The sequence below is a fragment of the Bos mutus genome, chromosome 22 (genome assembly GCF_027580195.1).
Source record: "Bos mutus isolate GX-2022 chromosome 22, NWIPB_WYAK_1.1, whole genome shotgun sequence".
Taxonomy (NCBI): Eukaryota; Metazoa; Chordata; class Mammalia; order Artiodactyla; family Bovidae; genus Bos; species Bos mutus.
The window spans coordinates 17011267-17031689 of record NC_091638.1 but is presented as its reverse complement, the minus strand read 5'-3'; the positions used below and the strand labels follow the sequence as shown (position 1 = coordinate 17031689).

The 20423-nt window shown below is 51.6% G+C and overlaps 2 protein-coding genes across 12 annotated transcripts; both read left to right on the top strand.

Annotated features, from left to right (window-relative positions):
- Nucleotides 1–29: 29 nt before the first annotated feature.
- IL17RC (interleukin 17 receptor C) lies at nucleotides 30–11634 on the top strand. 11 transcript variants are annotated; one of them, XM_005907091.3, is made up of 19 exons: nucleotides 30–374; nucleotides 646–667; nucleotides 843–995; nucleotides 1269–1343; nucleotides 1434–1543; nucleotides 2181–2292; nucleotides 2565–2609; nucleotides 4131–4270; nucleotides 4495–4554; nucleotides 6297–6351; nucleotides 6437–6618; nucleotides 6713–6763; nucleotides 8139–8184; nucleotides 8324–8445; nucleotides 8716–8775; nucleotides 9302–9350; nucleotides 10627–10722; nucleotides 10828–10866; nucleotides 10956–11633. In XM_005907091.3, exons 1-19 carry the CDS (start codon nucleotides 270–272, stop codon nucleotides 11582–11584), a joined length of 2151 nt encoding a protein of 716 aa, XP_005907153.1. In that variant the 5' UTR covers nucleotides 30–269; the 3' UTR covers nucleotides 11585–11633. The 11 variants fall into 11 exon arrangements, with proteins under 11 accessions (XP_005907153.1, XP_070216487.1, XP_014337421.1 ...); XM_070360386.1 differs by lacking the exon at nucleotides 6713–6763 and having other exon boundaries at nucleotides 10956–11634; XM_014481935.2 differs by lacking the exon at nucleotides 2565–2609.
- A 90-nt stretch (nucleotides 11635–11724) lies between these two features.
- On the top strand, nucleotides 11725–20006 carry CRELD1 (cysteine rich with EGF like domains 1). Its single transcript, XM_005907062.3, has 11 exons — nucleotides 11725–11869; nucleotides 12390–12582; nucleotides 12805–12887; nucleotides 15475–15585; nucleotides 15891–15982; nucleotides 16654–16830; nucleotides 16915–17010; nucleotides 17888–17971; nucleotides 18153–18248; nucleotides 18429–18563; nucleotides 19325–20006. Exons 1-11 carry the CDS (start codon nucleotides 11742–11744, stop codon nucleotides 19537–19539), a joined length of 1410 nt encoding a protein of 469 aa, XP_005907124.2. The 5' UTR covers nucleotides 11725–11741; the 3' UTR covers nucleotides 19540–20006.
- The last annotated feature ends 417 nt before the right edge of the window (nucleotides 20007–20423 follow it).

The following is a 20423-nucleotide window of genomic DNA, read 5'->3' as shown; positions in this document are numbered from 1 at the left end:
GGTGGGAGGGACCGGGCGGGGCGGGAACAGACGGCTGCCTGCCGGGAGCCAAAACGAAAGCACTGTGGCTGGGACTGGCCTGGAGTCTAGACTCCCGGGAGAGGCGAGCGTGAGCAGGCCAGCGCTGGGACCCCAAGGCTGAGGAGCGATTCCAGCCTCTCCTGCCCCGAGGCCCGCGGCTGAGTGGGAGCAGAGGTGTGGTGTCTGCCCCCCCTCGGGGGGGGGGCAGGACAGGGCCTCAGGCCTGGGTGCTGCCTGGCACCTGGAAGATGCCTGTGCCCTGGTTCCTTCTGTCCTTGGCTCTGGGCCGGAACCCCGTGGTCCTCTCTCTGGAGAGGGTTGTGGGGCCTCAGGACACGGCTCGCTGCTCTCCGGTGAGTCTGGGGCCCCGGGCGGGCTGAGGAAGGCTCCGGGTTCGGTCTGGGGCCGTAGAGGCCCTAGCCTGGCTCCTGTCACTGCCATCCCTGTCAGAACCGCCCTGGCTGGTCTGTCGGGTGCTGATGGGGTAAGAGAAGAATGGGGAGGGGGCAAGAGCTAGATCTGAGTTCTTCTGGGAGGGACTTGAAAAAGGGAGAAAGAGTCGGCGGCCGAGGGAATGTTAGATCTGGAAGCATAAACTCTGACTTGTCTTTACCTCTCTCCCAGGGCCTGTCCTGCCATCTTTGGGGTGAGTAGCTCTACTTTTAGAGAGGAAAGATCTTCCTGGGTTGGCAGCAGGGAAGAGGGATGGGAGCTGTTCAGCCTAGGGAGAGCGCAAAGCTCCTTGGCCCTCTGGGGGTGTCAGGTGCAACCAGACTCTGGGTCTGAGCAGCTTCAGCACCTACCCCACCCTTCACATGCAGATGGTGACGTGCTCTGCCTGCCTGGGAGCCTCGTGTCCGCCCCAGGCCCCGTGCTGGTGCCCACACGCTTGCAGACAGAGCTGGTGCTGAGGTGCCACGAGGAGACTGACTGTGACCTCTGTGTGCGCGTGGCCATCCACTTGGCCGTGCAGGGTGAGCCTATCATCCTGTGACTGGGCATTGGGTGCACGTGAGTGTGTCTGATGTGGACACAAGGACAGGGTGGGAGGAGACTGTCAGGTAGCCCGGGGCATCCTCAGATTCTCCTGGAGACACTGGCCAGTGCACACCGCCCAAGTCAGCCTGGTCTCACTGCCCACCCCCAGGCCCCAGGCCTGGCCTCTGCTTCCAAGCACCGAGCTTCCTGGAAGGAAGCTAAACCCAGAGCTGAGGCTGGACCTGTGCCTTGCTCTTGGGCCCTTCCAGGGTACTGGGAAGATCCTGAAGATGAAGAGAAGTTTAGAAGAGCAGCTGACCCAGAGCTTGAGGAGCCTAGGAACGGTGAGAAGAAGCTGGTCGACCCAGCTGTCCCTGCCCAGAGCCTTGCCCTCCCTCCTGGACCTGACCGCCTCCCCGCCCTGTTGTTCACAGCCTCTCTCCAGGCCCACATCGTGCTCTCCTTCCAGGCCTACCCTACTGCCCACTGTGTCCTGCTGGAGGTGCAAGTGCCTGCTGCCCTCGTGCAGCCTGGTCAGTCTGTGGTATGCAAAATAATAATAACGCTAACCACTTCCTAAAGCTGAAATTCATGAAGTACTTTCATGTACATTATCTCTTTAAGTCCTAATCTCAGCAGGGCTGTGGGCAAGTCATTTCAGTCCTTTATGCTTCAGTTTGCTTGTCTGTAAAGTGGGAATAAGAGTAGCCCCACCTCGGGAATTCTCTGGCAGTCCAGTGGTTGGGACTTCCAGCTTTCACTGCTGAGGTTTGATCTCTGGTCAGGGATCTAATATCCCACAAGCCATGAGATGTGCCTCCCCCAACAAAAAAAAAAAAAAGAAGAAGAATAGTCCTATCTTATATGGCTGTTGTGAGAATTAAATGAGTTGATATATGTAAAATACCTGGTATAATGCCCAGCTCGGAAGAGCCTCAGAAAGTTTAATTTTTCTTTTGTAATCCCTTAACTGAGTGGGAGGGTGTTATCCCTTCACTGGCCCTGCTGCCACTCCTCCTGAGGGTGTGTATCTTAGAGTCCTTGAGGACATGTTCATGATGGAATTTGGGGGCATACAGTATAGTCATTGGTTGGGAATAGGGCAGAGGGTGAGTGGAGAGGGTCCATGGAGAGGATTCTGAGCCTTATACCACCAGCCTTCCGCCACCCTCTCCTCACAGGGCTCTGTAGTATTTGACTGTTTCGAGGCTGCCCTGGGGGCTGAGGTGCAAATCTGGTCCTACACTCAGCCCAGGTACCAGAAGGAACTCAATCTCACGCAGCAGCTCCCTGGTAAGTGACCCCAGAGCCTGAGGGGCCCCAAGTCTGGCCCCTTGTCTGTCTCCCCACTGGCAACTGCCCCTCTGCACTCACCCCCTTGCTTGTCCCAACTTCACTCAGTCACTCTCGCCCCCAGCCTCCCCAGGTGACATTGCTCCCCAGTGGGCACTGAAGTAGATATGGGTGATATTGAGGGGACAGGGAGTCTTCCCAGGGGTTGGTTTGCCCCCCTCCTTTCTTTGGCCCCTAACCCCACTGGAGGCTTTTCTGTGATCTCTCCCCAGACTGCAGGGGTCTGGAAGTCCAGGACAACATTCAGAGCTGCTGGGGTAGGAGCTAGGTCCAGTGAGGCTGGGAGGAGGGAGGGGCTTGTTCTGGAGTGGGAGGGGCCCTGGGAGTCAACTTCAGGCCTGGCTGCCACACCCCACAGACTCACAGAGCTCATTGATTCATTTATCACACATGATCTACAGTAGTTCCTACTCCGTGCCAGGCATTCAAAGGTGAATTCTCACTCCTTAGAACAAATATTTGTTCATACCAGAGACAGCCAGAGGCCCAAAGCATGGTCAGGATTATGGTGTAACCCCTGTCCCGCCCCAATATATCAAAATAAAAATAGCTTTAAACCATAAAATAAGGGCTAAGGATCTCAAGGTTCTGATGATGTTTTTCACATAAACTATTTGGACTTTTGTTTCATTCCTTTAAAAAAAATACTTTATTTATCATGGTGTACCATACATACAGAAAACTGTAAAGTGCACTAATTTTAATTCCAGTTCAATTAATTTTTACATATGTGTACACTTGTGTAACTACCAGCACATCAAGACAGAAACACTGTGGGCTTCTGAACTCTTATATTATTTCAACTTCATTTTCTGCTTAGTTTCTTAAACTTAAGCTTGATGCCTCTTTGGTAATTCATTTAAGACTGCTCAGCACCAGGGTTTTGATATACAGATACACATCACGGATTTCATGTCTTTATTCATTTAGTAGACCTTGATTCACTTAGTCATCAGATATTTATTGAGTAATTATTCTGCCCAAGGAATATCCCTAGGCACTGGAGATAAACCAATTAAAAAAAAAAATCCCTGCCCTCACAGAGCTAACATTCTAGCTGGGAGTCAGGGTCATAGTAGAGGTGACAGAGGACACTTCCACATATTTCACGTGGAAGTGTGAAATACACAGTAAGTTAGATGGTAATTAATACTATAGAGAAAATTCAGGGAAGAGGGATATGGAGGTTGGGAGTGGCAGTGGTCAGTCAGCATAAGACCCGAAAGAGGCGAAGGAGGAGCCATATGCGTATCTGAGGGGAGAGGGTTCCATATGGAGGGAAGCGCCAGTGCGAAGGGCCTGGGGCAGGAGCGTGCCTGGTATGTTTAAGTGTTAGTAAGGAGGACAGTGTCTGCAGCAGGTTAATTAAGGACATGAGTGCTAGGAAAGGAGATTGGAGAGGTCACAGCAGCCAGACGGGAAGTACTTGCAGGCACTGTAAGGACCCTGACTTTTACTGTGGGAGTGAGGTGGTGGGGGCGGGCATCAGAAGGTTCTGAGCAGAGGAGAATGCTTTTAGTGGTTACAGGGTACTTTCTGGCTGCAGAGGGAGAAGCAAGGAGAAGAGCCAGCTCCAGACCCCCTACTGGGGTCTACACGGGCTCCATCTTGGGATGCAGCCAAAGTTTGGTTCGTGATGGAGACACAGGCTCTGCCCTCCAGGGGCCCCCTAGTCTAAGGGGTTTGAAGGAAACTCCAAAGGGCAGTGGGTGGGTATTACCCAGGCTTGGGTGTGCGGAAGAGGTGAGGGAAGACTGTCTGTCTGCATCCCCCCGCAGCCCTGCCCTGGCTCAACGTGTCTGCAGATGGCGAGGACGTGCGCCTGGTGCTGGACGTCTCTGAGGAGCAGCGCTTCGGCCTCTCTCTGTACTGGAACCAGGTCCAGGGCCCTATAAAACCCTGGTGGCACAGTAACCTGGTGAGGCCTCCCCCTCCCCAAGTCCATTCTCACCATAGGCTGATGCCCATGCTAAAGTTGCAAGTGCCTTATCACAGGGGACCCTTGAAAAGGACACAGCCACCCACAGTCAAAGCAAGGATCATCGGTGGGGGAACAGCTACCCGCCTGGTGTCCTTAACTTTGGCCTGCAGCCTTTCTCCTACTCATCTTCTCCAGCTTCTCCCCTTCTACTTGTCCCACAGACTGGACCACAGACCATTACCTTGAACCACACGGACCTGGTCCCCTGCCTCTGTATTCAGGTAGGAGCAGAGTCCGGCCGGGGGCCCGGGGAAGGGGATCAGGGAATTGGTGAGAGGGTTGGTCCTCACCTGCCTGGTGGAATCTATGGCTCCTAGGGGCTGGCCCCCTTGACCTTTTCTGTCCTGTGTCTTCTCCTTGTGCATGCCCTGAACACTCTTCCTGCTCTTTGAAGGCTTCTGCCACTCCTCTAGTTCCCTCTCTGGGCTTCCCTGGAGAGTAGAGCCTGTGTTGTGAACTCAGACTCATTTGAATCCTGATTCTTGCCATTTCCTAGCTCTGTGACCTTGAGCAATTCACTTCACCTCTCTGAGCTTGTTTCCTATAAGTAAAATGAGAATAACAGTACCAGCCTAAGAGGGCTATTACAAGGAAGTGTGCCACTTCCAGCTTATATATGCTATAATAATACATTCTCCCTCTGATTGTACATTTAATTGGTCATCAGGTCCCATGTTTTACTTCTGACATTAACGTCTCTCATTCTCACTACCTAAAATGCCCTCACTTCTTTTTCATATACCCTAATCCTTCCAGTTCAAATGTTACTTCTTTCCCAAAGCTTTTGTTCAAACTCCAGGCCTCTCCTATCTCCTCCAAATCTTCTTGCATTTCTGTCTTTTCTGTTCATTATTTATTATTTCTTTTGTTATTTGAGCACCTGTCTCTTCTTGCACAAGACAAATCCTCAATAAATGGAGTGCTTGATTTATTAATTTGTATACATGTTTTATTCTTACTACAACTGCGAATCTGTGATTTCCCTGAAGGCAAGGAAATAATAACTATTCACATTTAGTAAGTTCCCTGGAGCTTTGCATAATGCTTGGCATCTAGTGGGTGCTAATCAAGTTTGTTAAGTTAATGAATGAATGAATGCGTGAAACTCTACTGCTTAGCACAGTGTTAGGACATGTAACAGACATTCATGAAATGTTTGCTGTCACATAAATGTTCTCATTGCCAAGCACAATGCCTACTACAAGTAGCTCTTAAAGGTTTGCTGAAGAAATTATTCTATTTCTCCTGTGCTTAGAACAAGGCTAAGCCAAGAATGGGTGCACTTAAAAGGTCTATTGGAAGAATAAATGGAGAATAGATGGATGTGTCCTTCACACTTAGCACAGTGCCTGGCAAGTAGTGTGTTCTCACAAAGTGATTGTGGATTTAATTGTCGAATGTCCCTATGCCTACCATAGTGCTAAGACACATGGTAGGTACTCATTAAAAATTTGTTGAGTGAAGATGTTGCCAGATGTTGGCATGGGGATTGCTGAAAGAATAAATGTGTGCAATTCTAGGACTTTGCAGAGAACAGGAAGACCATATGTTTGTAAAATACGTCCTCCCTCTATATTCAGTATCCTAGAGGGATTAGTTCCAGGACTTCTGTGGATACCGAAGTCTGTGATCCTCAAGTCCTTTATATGATATAAAATGGTGCAGTAGTTACATATAATTCACTCACATACTCCCATATACCTTAAATCATTTCCAGATTGTTTATAATACCTAATACAACCTAAATGTTATGTAAACAGTTTCCTGTAGACAAATTCAAGTTTTGCTTTTTGCAACTTTCTGGAATTTTCTCCCCAAATATTTCTGATCTGAGGATGAGGGACAGTGGATAAAGAGGGCCAAGGAGGGCTGACTGTTTGGGGCTGAATGAATGCACCCCCAGGGCTTTAAGCAGAGGGTTGGCTGGGTTGAACTGACCTGTGGAGCTCTCTTTCCTTTCTAGGTGTGGCCCCTGGAGCCCGACTCTGTCAGGACCAGCATCTGCCCCTTTAGGGAGGGTGAGTGAACAGGTCCTGCCAGGGCGGGAGCAGTGCGGGAGGGACCTGCTGGTGAGCAGTGCAGTGACCTGTCCTGTGCCTGCAGACCCCCGCGCACACCGAAACCTCTGGCGAGCTGCCCGATTGCAGCTGCTTCCCCCGCTGGGCTGGCGGCTAGACGCGCCATGCTCGCTGCCCGCCGAGGCCACTCTGTGCTGGCAGCCACTGGATGGGGGCCCCTGCCTGTCGCTGGTCCCGCCGCTGCCCCGAGAAAATGTTACTGTGAATGTAAGTGAAGTGGCAGGAGGTTCCTGGGGTTGGGGAAGGAAGGGGAGCCCAGGAGCCCACTTTCATGACCTCATGCATTACCCTCTTTCCACAGAAGGTTCTTGAGTTCCCCTTGCTGAAAGGCCACCCCAACGTCTGTGTCCAGGCAAGAAGGGGGCGCCAGAGAGCTGAGCTGGGGAAAGGACCTGCACGGACCCCCAGTCTTCTGGATCCACTTTATCCTTGGGTCCCTGGAGCAAAGTGGTTACCAACTTCCTCTTTAGGAGTTCCACTATTTACTTTAGCAGTGCATGGCATGCGAGCCTGGGCACTTCACCTGTCTGAATGTCAGTCTCCTCATGTATTTAATGGGGATGATAATAGTAACTACTTCACAGATGAAGATTAAATAAGTGCTTCACCTTGGTGACTGGCACAAACTAAATGTTCAGCAAACCTTAGCTGCTTTGATACTTGTTATAATTATCCCATTTCCCTACCTGGAGAAATGGGTTGCTTTACAACTTCAAAGGGTGGTTATAAAAATATTAATTCAAGATTTATTGAGCACCTACTATATGCCAAGCACTGTTTTAGGCTCTTGGGATAGCTGTGTCAGTGAATAAAACCAATAAATATTCCCACCTTTAGAGAGCTTATGTTCTAATGGAAAAAGACAGACAATAGACATAATGAGTAAATTACATAGTCTGTTAAAATTGTGTATAATTGCTATAGAAAAAGATGGGGAAGGATAAAGGAGGGTTGTAGTTGCAATTTCAAGAGGGGCAGTCAGATGAAGCTTCTTTGAAAAGGTGGTTAGATGAGAAGGGAGTATATAAAGTGCTATCAGAAATGAAAAGAGTAGGGACTTCCCTGGCAGTCCAGTGGTTCAGACTTTGCCTTCCAGTGGAGGGGGTGCAAGTTTGATCCCTGGTTGGGGAGCTAAGATTCCACATGCCTTCCAGCTGAAAAGCCAAAACATAAAACAGAAGCAATACGGTAACATTCAATAAAGACTTTTAAAATAGTCCACATCAAAAACAAACTTTATTTTTTTAAAGAAATGAAAAGAGCTAAGTTAGGCTGGGCTTCCCAGGTGGCTCAGTGGTAAAGAATCTGCCCACCAATGCAGGAGACATAGGTTTGATCTCTGGGTTAGGAACATCCCCTGGAGAAGGAAATAAACTCACTCCACTATTTTTGCCTGGGAAATCCTGTGGACAGAGGAGCCTGGTGGGCTACAGTCTATGGGATCACAAAAAGTTCAGACACAGTTTAGAGATTAAACAGGGAAGCAATTTAGGGCTGTCAGACCCTTTAGCACAGATAACCTCACGAGGCTGAGGCTGAGAAAGATGGAGTGATTCCTCATTAACCAGCCTTGAAGCTAGATCTGCCTAAGTTCAGGTCCAGAGTCCAGACCACCTCCTCCCCCAACCTGACAGGCCTCCCCCTTGTTGCTCCTTCCTTCTCTTCTGATTTTTCTGGCCTCAGCTTCTTTGTTCCTCATGTCTCTAACTCTGGCCTCTTTTGAGCAGGTGAGCACCTGGGAGAAGCTACAGCTGCAAGAGTGCTTGTGGGCTGGTGAGTGGAACCTCAGGGGAGGTTGGGGCAAGGCCACTGCAATGGGGTGAGCCCAGGAAGTGCCAGCCCCTGGGTGAAGGTCAGACATGGAGCAGGGTTGGGTTGGGTCTAACTCAGAGTGGGCTCTCACCCTTTCCAGACTCCCTGGGGCCTCGCAAGGATGACATGCTGCTGGTGGAGACACGAGGCCCCCAGGACAATGGTTCCCTCTGTGCCTTGGAACCCAGTGGCTGCACCCCACTGCTCAGCAGGGCATCCACGGTGAGGGATGGCGGGCCCTCCTCCCTGTCCCTTTCCAGCTCCATCTCACACCTGACCTCAAATTTTCACTCTCTTCACATTCCCCTCCTTCAAGCCAAGCCCTGTGCTGGTCTCTGGAAATGTGGGGGTGACTTAGACTTGGACCTTGTTCTCAATGGCCTCTCAGAAGTCTCCCAGCCTCCCTCCCCAACTATTCCACCCACCTGTAGCCTGGTGGGTCGCCTAGGTGTGGTGCCTCTAGGTGACAGCCCCCACTCCTTGGCTTGGCAGAGGGCAGCTCGCCTTGGAGAGCAGTTACTACAAGACGTGCAGTCGGGCCAGTGTCTACAGGTAAGTAGGTGGCAGGAGGGCCCTTCCCAATGCCAAAAGGCAAGGGGCTTCAAACCCTATCTTAAACTTTTTCTACCTCTTACTGTGTCTAGCAGGAAAGAGTGAGAACCCTTCTGGGGCAGGGTCCTCCTCACTGTCCTCTAGCACCCATCCATCCATGTGCTTATTTTCTGTCCAGCCCAGGGGAACCTAAGGGTTGAGCCACTGTCCCCAAGTTGCTCACTGCTGGGTAAGAAACCAGCAAACAGATAACCACTGGATTAAGACAGTCGATAACCAATGTGTTAAGCTTTGGGTTCCAGGGGACATTCAAGTAAGGGTCTCTTCCTGTGGGCCAGTTCTGGCACCAGAAGGAAGGCACAGTCCAGAAAACAGGCACAGCATGGGCAAAGCAGAGCAGCTTGTGGCAACCTGCTGTGTGTAGAGGGAAATATGCATGGTCAAGGCTGCAAATTTGGGACTGGAACTTGGTGAGTGTGGAACACCAAGCTGGGGCCCTGGATTTGCTTTTGTTTGTATCTTACAGCTCTGGGACAATGACCTGGGAGCACTCTGGGCCTGCCCCATGGACAAGTGTGAGTATTACAAGAACTGCCCTTAGGGAGCTGGAATCTTGACAGGGACCATTCCCAGGGAAGCACACACAATGAATGGCCTTGTCCTTCCCTGGCTAAGATCAACCAGAGGGTAATTCCTTCATTAATTCACAAACTAATCTGGTGATCCCAGTATCACCAGAGACAAAATCCTTGTCCTCATGCCAGTGTCCAAAGCCCTGAATGCTTACAGAGGGGAGCTGATCTAGGTCAGGCGAGTTCAGGGGAAAGGTTGGAAGTGAACTCTGAAGGCTGAGCTAGATGAAGGGGGTGGGTAAAGATGCATTTTTGTGAAGACCCTGGGTGATTTTTTGAGGAACTCCAAGGTGGCCACTGTGATTGTGTTTTGAGAGGTAGACCTCTGTCATGAGATGAGGACATGAGGGCCATTGTAGGGCCTTGGGAACCAATGTAACCAATTTGGATTTTATATTAAGAATAGCAGGAACTTTTTGAAAGGCTATAATCAAATTTGCATTTAAAAAGATCTTGGGCCGCCCTGTGGTAATGAAAGTGAAAGTGAAAGTCAGTCAGTTGTATCCAACTCTTTGGGACCCCATGGACTATATAGTCTATGGAATTCTGCAGCCAGAATACTGGAGTGGGTAGCCTTTCCCTTCTCCAGGGGATCTTCCCAACCCAGGATCAAACCCAGGTCTTCGCACTGCAGGTGAATTCTTTACCAGCTGAACCACAAGGGAAGCCCAAGACGACTGGAGTGGGTAGCCCATCCCTTCTCCAGTGGATCTTCCTGACCCAGGAATCGAACTGGGGTCTCCTGCATTGCAGGTGGATTCTTTACCAACTGAGCTATGTGGTAGAGTTAGAGGCAAAAAAGAAAGAGGTCAGAGACACCAGATAGAAGGCTGCTGCAGTCATCCAAGAGAGTGAGGTCAAGAGTCTAGCAACCCTAGCCTTGGAGTGGGGGCAATAATCTTAGCAGACATCTTAGCACTTACTATGTTCCCTCAGCATTATGTTCAGTGCTTTATGTGGATCAATACATACAGTCCTCACAAGAATCCTATGAAGTAGATACCACTGTTACCTCAGTTTTACAGAGGTGAAAACTGAGGCAGAAGGTGAAGTCACTTACCAAGGTCACCCATGTAGATTGATCTGTGTTCATACCCTGTACTCTGACCCTATGAGCTCTGACTTTGGGCAACTCTCTTCATTTCTCTGAGCCTCAGTTTTTCTCCTTCGTGAAGTGGGGGTCTCTTAACAAGCCCATCTTCTCCCTTAATTCTCCTAGACATCCACCAGCGCTGGGCCCTGGTCTGGCTGGCCTGCTTACTCTTGGCCGCTGTGCTTTTCCTTCTCCTTCTTCTCAAAATGAGCCGTGTGAAAGGTGAGCGCTTCCCAGCTCCCCATTCCCCAGGGGCAGGACTGGAAGTTGGCCAGGAGAAAGCGGGGACCGGGCTGACCGGCTGCCTCCGCTCCTCTCCCCTCGCAGGGTGGCTGAGGCTCTTGAAGGAGAACATCCGCGCGGGGGGTGAGTGTGAGCAAGAGCGGGGCGGGGGGCCGCCCCCAGCGGCCCTCGGGCCAGCTCACGTCTCCCTCCCGCTCTGTTCTCTCCCGCAGCGGCCGCCCGGAGCCGCGCGGCTCTGCTCCTCTACTCCGCCGACGACGCGAGCTTCGAGCGCCTGGTGGGCGCCCTGGCCTCGGCGCTGTGCCAGCTACCGCTGCGCGTGGCCGTGGACCTGTGGAGCCGTCGCGATCTGAGCGCGCAGGGAGCGCTGGCCTGGTTCCACGCGCAGCGGCGCCAGACCCTGCAGGAGGGCGGCGTGGTGGTCCTGCTCTTCTCGCCCGGGGCCGTGGCGCTGTGCCGCGAGTGGCTGCAGGATGCCACTTCGGCGCCCAGGGCGCACGACCCGCACGATGCCTTTGCCGCCTCGCTCAGCTGCGTGCTGCCGGACTTCTTGCAGGGCCGCGCGCCCGGCCGCTACATCGGGGCCTACTTTGACAAACTACTGCCCGCGGACGCCGTGCCCGCCCTGTTCCGCAGCGTGCCAGTCTTCTCTTTGCCCTCACAGCTGCCCGACTTTCTGGGGACTTTGCAGGGATCCGCCGCCCCCCGCCCTCGGCGGCTCGCGGAGAGAGCGGAGCAAGTGTCCCGGGCCCTGCAGCCCGCCCTGGATAGCTGTTTCCGGCCCCCGGGGGCCCCGGGGACAGGACGCGGGATGGGGCCTGAGGCAGGAGACAGAACTTGAATAAAGTCAGACCCTATTTTTCTACCCGTGTCTCCAGTGTGTCTCCTCAGCTACTGTCTTCCGAACTACCGCCAGTATCCGGTATCCCCGCGCCCCTTTAACTCCCGGACAGGTGCAGTCCGGAGACGTCTCTGGTTGGCTGGCATGGGGTGACGCAATGGCACATGGCCCACTGCCATTGGCTGTGGCGTGGGTTCCTCCCCTCCCGGCTGCGGAGTCGGCGGCGGGTGCACGTTTTACGCAGCCGCGGCGTTGGGAAGACAGCTGCTGGCGACCGCGGGCTGGGTGGGTTGTCCCTTCCTCCTCCGCGGCCTATGTGGATCTGGATCCTTCCTTGCCCGCTAGTGGGCCATGCCTTTGCCGTCTGAAGGCCCTGGACCTGACCTCTTCATATCCGGATCCGGGCTCCTCCCCCCGCCCCCACACGGGGGTTCCGGACTCCTCCCCCCAAGACCGTCCATCCGGAATCTTCTCCCGCAGTATTAGGAATCTAACCAGTTCTCCATAATCCCGCTGATTCAGCCTTTTAGAACCGTATTCCGACACTAAAACGATGGGCTGACTCCTACCTCCTTGCCGAGGATCCTGGCCATCTACCCCAGCAGCGACGAGGATAACTTATTACCATCCTGGAATTTTAGAATAGCTTCCTTTCCCTGTCTCCCCTCCCTCGGACTTAACCCAGTCTAGCCTTGTTTTCTTATACCACAGATCTGGGCCCCCAGACCCGCAGCACCACAAATCCCACCCTTTTCTTTCCCACTTGGCTTCCCTAGTGAACCCTCCCCATATCCTCTGTCTACAGGTCCCCAGCCTGGGAAAAGATGGCCCCAAGATCCTCAAGGGGCATAGCCCCAGCTATGCTCTGTGGTTTGAGCCTCTTCCTTGGCTTCCCAGGCCTGGTCTGGGTCCAAATTTCTGTGCCTCCCCAATCTTCTCCCCACACTGAGCCCCATCCGTGTCACACCTGCCGGGGACTGGTTGACAGCTTCAACAAGGTGGGTGCATCAGCAGTATAAGAGGGAGGGGCCAGCTACTGTAACACAGTGGTTGAGAGTTGGGAGCTCTGGGATACAAGCCTGTATGAACTCATGTCCCAGCTTGGTTACTTGCTATTTGAATAGACTTGGGCAGGTTGCCTCTCTGCCTCAGTTTCTTGGTTTGTGAAATACAAGTGCTAGGATGTGCCAGGCAATATTAATAATTTTCTCCATTTCCAGGGCCTGGAGAGAACCATCCGGGACAACTTTGGAGGTGGAAACACTGCTTGGGAGGAAGAGAAGTTGTCCAAATACAAAGACAGGTAAGAAAGAGGCTGGAGGGGTGAGTTTGTATACCTAACATTCCCAGTCTCTGCTATGCTGGTAGAGGCCTAGAGACACGTGGAGAGGACTTACTCAACCAATGTTGCTGAATATAGGATAGCACTAAACAAGCCAATCAGAATCCCTCCTTCAGGGAGCTTACATTCTAGTAGAGGAGACAGTGAATAGATAAGTTGTTATTGTCTAATCACTAAGTCACGTCTGACCCTTTTGCAAGCCCGTGGACAGTAGCCCGCCAGGCTCCTCTGCCCATGGGATTTCCCAGGCAAGAATACTGGAGCTGGTTGCCATTTCTTCTCCACGGGATCTTTCCGACTCAGGGATCAAATCCACATCTCCTGTATTAACAAGCAGATTCTTTACCACTGAGCCACCAGGGAAGCCCAAATAAATTAATAATGTCATATCAGGTGAAGAATGGTAAAGCAGGATGGACTGCAGATTGGTGGGAGACATGGCATTCAGCGTATGACATTTGAACAGAGACCTGAGGTGCAGAAGCAGACTGTGCAACAGTTCAGGAAAGGGTTTGGACGGAGCGGGACTGAGCTTGATGTATTTCAGAAGTGGTTGGATTTGGAGTAAACTGAAGGGAGAGTGGCAGAAGATGAAGGCACAGGGCCCGGAAAGTCACAAAAAGACATTTAGATTTTGTTCTGAGTATATCAGGAAGTCATTGGAAGTTTTGAAGCTGGGAAGTATAACTGTTTTATTTGTACCTACAAAAGGTCTCTCACATGGACACAGGAAAACCAGTTGGGAGGCTAGGTCATAGACTAGGCATGTTGGCAGTGGTGGATGTGGTGAGAAAGGGTCAGAGTCTGGGTTTATTTTGCAGATAGGATAGAACGTGATGATGGAATCATCATGAAGCGTGAGAGGTTTGGGGCCTGCGCAACTGGGTGAATAGTGGGACTTTTCTGAGATGAGATAAATGGGTCTAGGGGAGGCATGGAATCAGGTGTTCTCATTGAACATGTTGGGCTGAAACATCCATTAAATAGTCAAATAGAGTTAGATGTAGGAGTCAGGAGTTCAGGGGAGAAATAGGGCTGGAAACATGAATTTGATAGTCATCAACATATAGTCAGTGTATAAAGCCAGGGAACAAGATGAGATTATGTTGAGAGGAGAGGCTGAGTCCTAGACCCTTTAGCTTTTCAGAGTCCAATTGCGAAGAGGAATTGCCATGCTTGAAATTAGACCATGTTGTCAGTTGGGATCCTTTGTACCTTCGGGAAGGTCACTTCACCTTTGATCCTCTATTTCCTTATCTGTAAATTGGGAGTATTAATGTCAATCCAATTTTATATGATTGTGGTAAAGATTAAACTGTGATTAAACCACTAGAAAGAAAAGTTTTGGTACTCTGTAACATTGGTCATTTTCCTTTCCCTCAGTGGGCCTCATTTTCCTCATTTGGGAATGAAGGGATTGACCAAGGTAACCCTAAGGGCAATTCTAGCTCTATAATGGTTCCTGTTTTGTGGTTTTATTTTAAATCACCACCTCCCATATGCCAGGCACTGTGCAAGACCCTTTAAGCATAATATAATACATTTTTTGTATTGCATATATATTAAAATTTTTTTTATTGTTGTAAAATGGAATAACACAAAATTTACCATTAGATATACCAATGTATATTAAATATATATTTAGTATGTTCAGTGTTTTGCAACTATTACCATCATCTAGTTCCCAAACAATTTCATCCCCCAGAAGAGAAACTCCATCTCCATGGAGCATCATTCTCTCTTCCCCCAGCTGCTGGAAACCACTAATCTGCTATCTGTCTCCGAGGATTTGCTGATTCTGTTGGAATCATACAATATGGCCTTTTATGTCTGGCTTCTTGCACTCAGCATAATGTTTTCAGGGTTCATCCACTTTGTAGCAAGTATCAGTACTTTATTACTTTTTAAGGCTTAGTTATGTTCTGTTGCATTAATAGACCACATTTGTTTATCCATTTATCAGTTGATGGACATTTGGGTTGTTTCTACCTTTTGGCTACTGTGTATAGTATTGCTGTGAACCTTTGTGTACAAGTTTTTGTTTGAACACCTGTTTTGCATTCTTTTGGCGAAGTATCCAGGAGTGGAATTACTGAGTCATATGGTGATTCCATGTTTAACTTATGGAGAAACTGCCGAATGGTTTCCACAGTGGCTGCACCATTTTTCATTCCCACCTGCTATGTAGGAGGGTTCCAGTTTCTCCACATCCTTGCCAACACTTGTTATATGATATGTTTTTAACTACATCTACCGAGCAAGGCTATTATATTCTGTTGTGCAGATGCAGGGACTGAGCTGTCTTCCAGCAAACCTACAGGGGAGCCATTGTCCCCATTTTACAGATAAGAAAACACGTTCAGGAGAGGTTAAATGACCTGCCCAAGGTCACACCACTAGATTGGAACCCAGATCTGTCTGACTCCCAAAACTAGCACCCCTTGGCCTGTGGCCTTTGACATTGTCTGGCACCAGGTGGGGGAAGGGATTATAAGAGGGTAGTAGGTGGGCTGGAGTGTGTTCCTACCACCCGTCCCTGTCCTGTCAGTGAGACCCGCCTGGTAGAGGTGCTTGAGGGCGTGTGCAGCAAGTCGGATTTCGAGTGCCACCGCCTGCTGGAGCTGAGTGAGGAGCTGGTGGAGAGCTGGTGGTTTCACAAGTGAGTGAGAGGGGCCTTCCTGGGCGGGGCTCAGGCCAGGCCCGGCTGGTAATGCAGGGGGTGGCGAGCTAGCGGCTATGTCCTCCTTTGGCTCCTTCCTCCAAACCCAGGTGTGCCAAGGACTTCTGGGGAACCCAGGCTCCCACTCTGAGCTGCAGTCTGCAACTCTGCCAGTCAAGAAGAGGGCGGCCTTATGGGTCCTGTGCCCACAATGGCTGTATCACAGATGCTGTGGGAGGTTGGGGGAGGGGGGGTGGGCGGCGCCTCTGACTCTGTCTCAGCCCCCGCACTGTCCCCCTCCTCAGGCAGCAGGAAGCCCCTGACCTCTTCCAGTGGCTCTGCTCAGATTCCCTGAAGCTCTGCTGCCCCTCAGGCACCTTCGGGCCCTCCTGCCTTCGTGAGTTTTTCCAGGTCTTCTTGGGGGCTGGAAGGGAACTGCTGGGGCCAGGGGTCCAGTTGTGGCCCTGCCCCTGGCTGGCTCTGTGAGCTTGGGCTCCTCAGATTACTTCTCTGGACCTTGGTTCTCACCTACCTCACAGAGCTGGTTGGTGAGATGAGCAAATCAATGGGGAATGACTCTGAAAAGAGATACGGGACTAGACTGAGTCAGATGGGACCATGGTTTCTATCATGTATTTGAGAAATCTGCCCCCCCGTCCCCAGCCCCACCTTTCCCATGCCTGGACTAAGGGACTAAGGTATGACCTTCTTAGGGACAGGCAGGTGTTGCCTTGAAGCCCCTGCTGTCACCAGTTTTTTTTCCACGAAGTCTTGAGACAGGAGCTGAACTCACTCCCAGCCCCTTTTGAAAAATCTCTCTTGCAGTTGCACATATAAAGAGTTAGCAACAAAGATGGTCAATTCAGTCTTCCTAAAAGAAAAGATTTGTAAATAACCTAACCATTCCACAATGGAATGGTTAGATAAATTTCATAAAGTTTTATGACAGAATATTATGGCATTGTTAAAATGGTTTCTTCTCCAAAAATGTTTACTGACATGGGAGAAAATACTGTCTACATACAAAGTTGTTTTTATGACCCCACCTGGTTCGGTGTCTGCCCACAGCCTGTCCTGGGGGTGCGGAGCGGCCCTGCGGTGGCTATGGCCATTGTGAAGGGGAAGGGACTCGAGGGGGCAGCGGGCACTGTGACTGCCAAGCTGGCTACGGGGGTGAGGCCTGTGGCCAGTGCGGCCTCGGCTACTTTGAAGCGGAGCGCAACGCCAGCCATCTGGTATGTTCGGGTAGGTAGCCCAGAGGCGCGGGGCCGGGCAGGGGTGTGTGGGATACCTGCCTGCCCACCCTCATACTAACTCCGTTCCGCCCAGCTTGCTTTGGCCCCTGTGCACGCTGCTCAGGACCTGAGGAATCACATTGTCTACAGTGCAAGAAGGGCTGGGCCCTGCATCACCTTAAGTGTGTAGGTGAGTGGCATCCTGTCTGGGAGGGCAGGCAAGGTCTCGGGCTTGGTGACCGACCGACATACATATCTCTAGGCTCGACCAGTGCAGTCTGCATCTTCATAGAGAAATACCAACCTGCAAAAGCGGGAAAGTAACCAGGCACTTTCAGTACAGACCGATTGTTGTATAGCGGGAAATGTGTCTCATCCAGTTTGGTGGTGGGGAGTCAGGAAAGGCCTCTTGGAGGAGGTGTCACTTGGGTCTGGTCTTGAAGATTGGAGAAGGGTTAGCCAGGGGAATGAGGATAAACTTGGGGTCAGGAAACCTGTGTTCGAGACTTAGTTTGGTCCCTGTCTAGTCATTTAGATAGACGAGGGTAAAGGCTAAGCCGCTGTAACAGAAAGATCCCCAAAGACTGTGGCTTAGTGAATATAGAGGTTTATTTTCATGTCATATCAGTGTTGAAGCCGGTGATCCAGGCTAGCAGAAAAGCTCTGCTTATCACGGTCATTAGGACCTGGATTCCTTCTGTCATACTGTGCAGTCATGGGCATCTCTTTGTTTCACCATCTGGCACTGAGGAGGTGAGGTAGAGAAGAAGGGGCACAGAGGATCTAAGTCCATTGTTTTAAGCGAAAAGTGCAGCACGTCACTTTTGTCTGCATCCCGTTGGCCAAAACTCAGTCCCAAGGCCACAGTTAGCTGCAAAGTTGAAAACCAGTAGTCTCCAGTTGGCCAGGCGGAGTCCAGCTGCACCCCTGTATCTGTGGCGGCGGACAGCCTGCTGTCTCAGCCACACTCTTTGAGCCTGGGCAAGTCCTTTCCCAACAACCATGGCCTCAGCTTCCCTGTGAGTGAAATGGGGATTGAAGTCCCCACCCTGCCGGCCTCTTCGCAGACATTGATGAATGCGGCACGGAGCGAGCCAGCTGTGGAGCTGACCAGTTTTGTGTGAACACGGAGGGCTCCTACGAGTGCCGGGGTGAGTGTCTGCTCCTGTCTTCTGGGGACAGCTATGGGGAGGGTTGGGGGAGCTGCTCCACGCCTTTCCCCACAAACTGCCACCTTGCCAGGTGCCCCAACCCCTCCACCCTAGGTCCCTTCTGGAGCAGGGCTCCCCCAGGCCTACGGGCAGCTCTCCCTCATCTCTCTCCCTGCTCCAGACTGTGCCAAGGCCTGCCTGGGCTGCATGGGGGCGGGACCCGGCCGCTGTAAGAAGTGTAGCCCTGGCTACCAGCAGGTGGGCTCCAAGTGTCTCGGTGAGTGTCCTGCCACCCAGGAACGCCTCGCCCACCACGAATTGACAGGGGCTGGACTGTGGACGGGGTGTGGGAAGGAAGGGCGGAATGTTGTCTGAGCCAGGGCAGAGGGGTGTCAGGATGTGAGTGAGATGGGACCCTGGCGGTCAGGGCTCTGAGCCCTCCTTGCCCTCCCTCAAGATGTGGACGAGTGTGAGACGGCGGTGTGTCCGGGGGAGAACCAACAATGTGAGAACACCGAGGGCAGTTACCGCTGCATCTGTGCTGATGGCTACAAACAGATGGAGGGCATCTGTGTGAAGGAGCAGATCCCAGGTGAGCCCCAGGAACCTGGGGAGGGGAGTTCCCCAATACAGGGGGAGGGCCAGCAAGCCCCTTGTCTGGGCAGCTGCAGACCTTCCCTTCCCCACCCCTTACGAGGCTGCCCTGGCACAAGAACCCCACCTCCCAGGCTGGCTTTCGGTGGCCTCACCCTTCCCAGGGTAGAAAGGAAATCTGACTTGGTGTCAAATCATTCTGCCTTTCCAAGCCTCTTTCCCCATCTGTCCTTGCCCTGCTGCTGAGGGCTGTTGTAGGCTGTGGGTGTGATGAGACGAAGGACAATCACAATGATGGTGATAGTGACCACTTCCATGGTTTCAAACTGCATGTCACATGCTGTTCCAGGCATGTTGTACATATTGACTGATTTCACCCCTAAAATAGGATGTGATGGATCTTATTCTCATCTCCACTCTGCATAGTGGAAACAGGGACACAGATGAAACAGCTCGCCCAGGGCCCCATGGTAAGCAGGTGGCAGAGCTGGATGTCAAATCCAGGTGCTCTGACTCTGGAGCCGGGCTTGTACACATGCTCTGACATGACAGTCTCATGGCCTTGGGCAAACCTCTCGGCACCCCAGTTTTCCATTTAGTGAAACATGGATAATAACTGCCCATCTGGGAGTTGTTCTCAGCGGTGAATGACGCTGTGTGCTGGTGTGCCCAGCGGGCATGTTTGTGGCAGCGATGATCAGGTGTGTAGGAGGCTCCAGAAAGAGAAAATGGTGACAGATAGGCGCTTCTCTTGCTCAGAGTCAGCGGGCTTCTTCTCGGAGATGACGGAGGACGAGCTGGTGGTGCTGCAGCAGATGTTCTTCGGTGTCATCATCTGCGCACTGGCCACACTGGCCGCCAAGGGTGACTTGGTCTTTACCGCCATCTTCATTGGAGCTGTGGCAGCCATGACTGGCTATTGGTTGTCAGAGCGCAGTGACCGTGTGCTGGAGGGCTTCATCAAGGGCAGATAATCGCTGCCACACCTGCATCATCTCCTCCCGCCCAGGCTGCCCCTGAGGTCGGGACTCTCCCATCTGGACACTTGAGGCACTTGCTTTATTTTTGAGAGTGGGGTAAGCACCCACTCCGCACTTTATAGAGCAGCCCAGACACCAGGCCCCTGGAGTGAAAAAGTAGCCCCAAGGGTAGGTGCCTTGAGATCTTGACTTTGGGGCACTGGGCCAGCTTCACAATGTGTGAATTTTTTTTAAACAGTGTCTGCTCGTTGTGGCTGCTGGTGAGCTTTGGCCCTTGCCCAGGGTGAGGCTGGGGGAAGGTGTCCCTGCAGGGGTAGGCCCTTCACAGCCCCCTCCTGCCAGCTGCATGCTGCCAGTTCCTGTTCTGTACTCACCCCCTGCCCCTCAGCCACTGATTTATTTATTCATCTCAGGAAATAAAGAAAGGTCTTAGAAAATGGAGAATCTTGTCTTCCTACCTGTTCCCACCTGCTGTGGGTTGGCTTAAGCTACTGAGAGCCCTCCACCCTTGGGGAAGTTTCCTAAAGCCCTGGGAAACTGAGGGCTCTCTTGATGGGAGGAGTAGAGGGAATGCAAAGGAGAGCCTTGGCCCTGAAATATGTTAAGAGAAGGGGGATGGCGGAACCAAGCTTAGGAATGGAACTTTCTTAGTTCAGTACTGCCTATCATTTGCCAAAGGACCCTGACAAATGACTCTTCTCTAAAAAATGACTCTAATATAAAATGGGCATAATAATGCTTCCCATCCAGGCTTAATGTGAGAATTAAGGTGATATAAAGAGCTGAAAAGTGTACAGCAGATAGATAGTCCATGAAACATTGGTAGCCATTATTTTTAAAGCCTCCAAGAGGACTTCCCTGGTGGTTGAGTGGTTAAG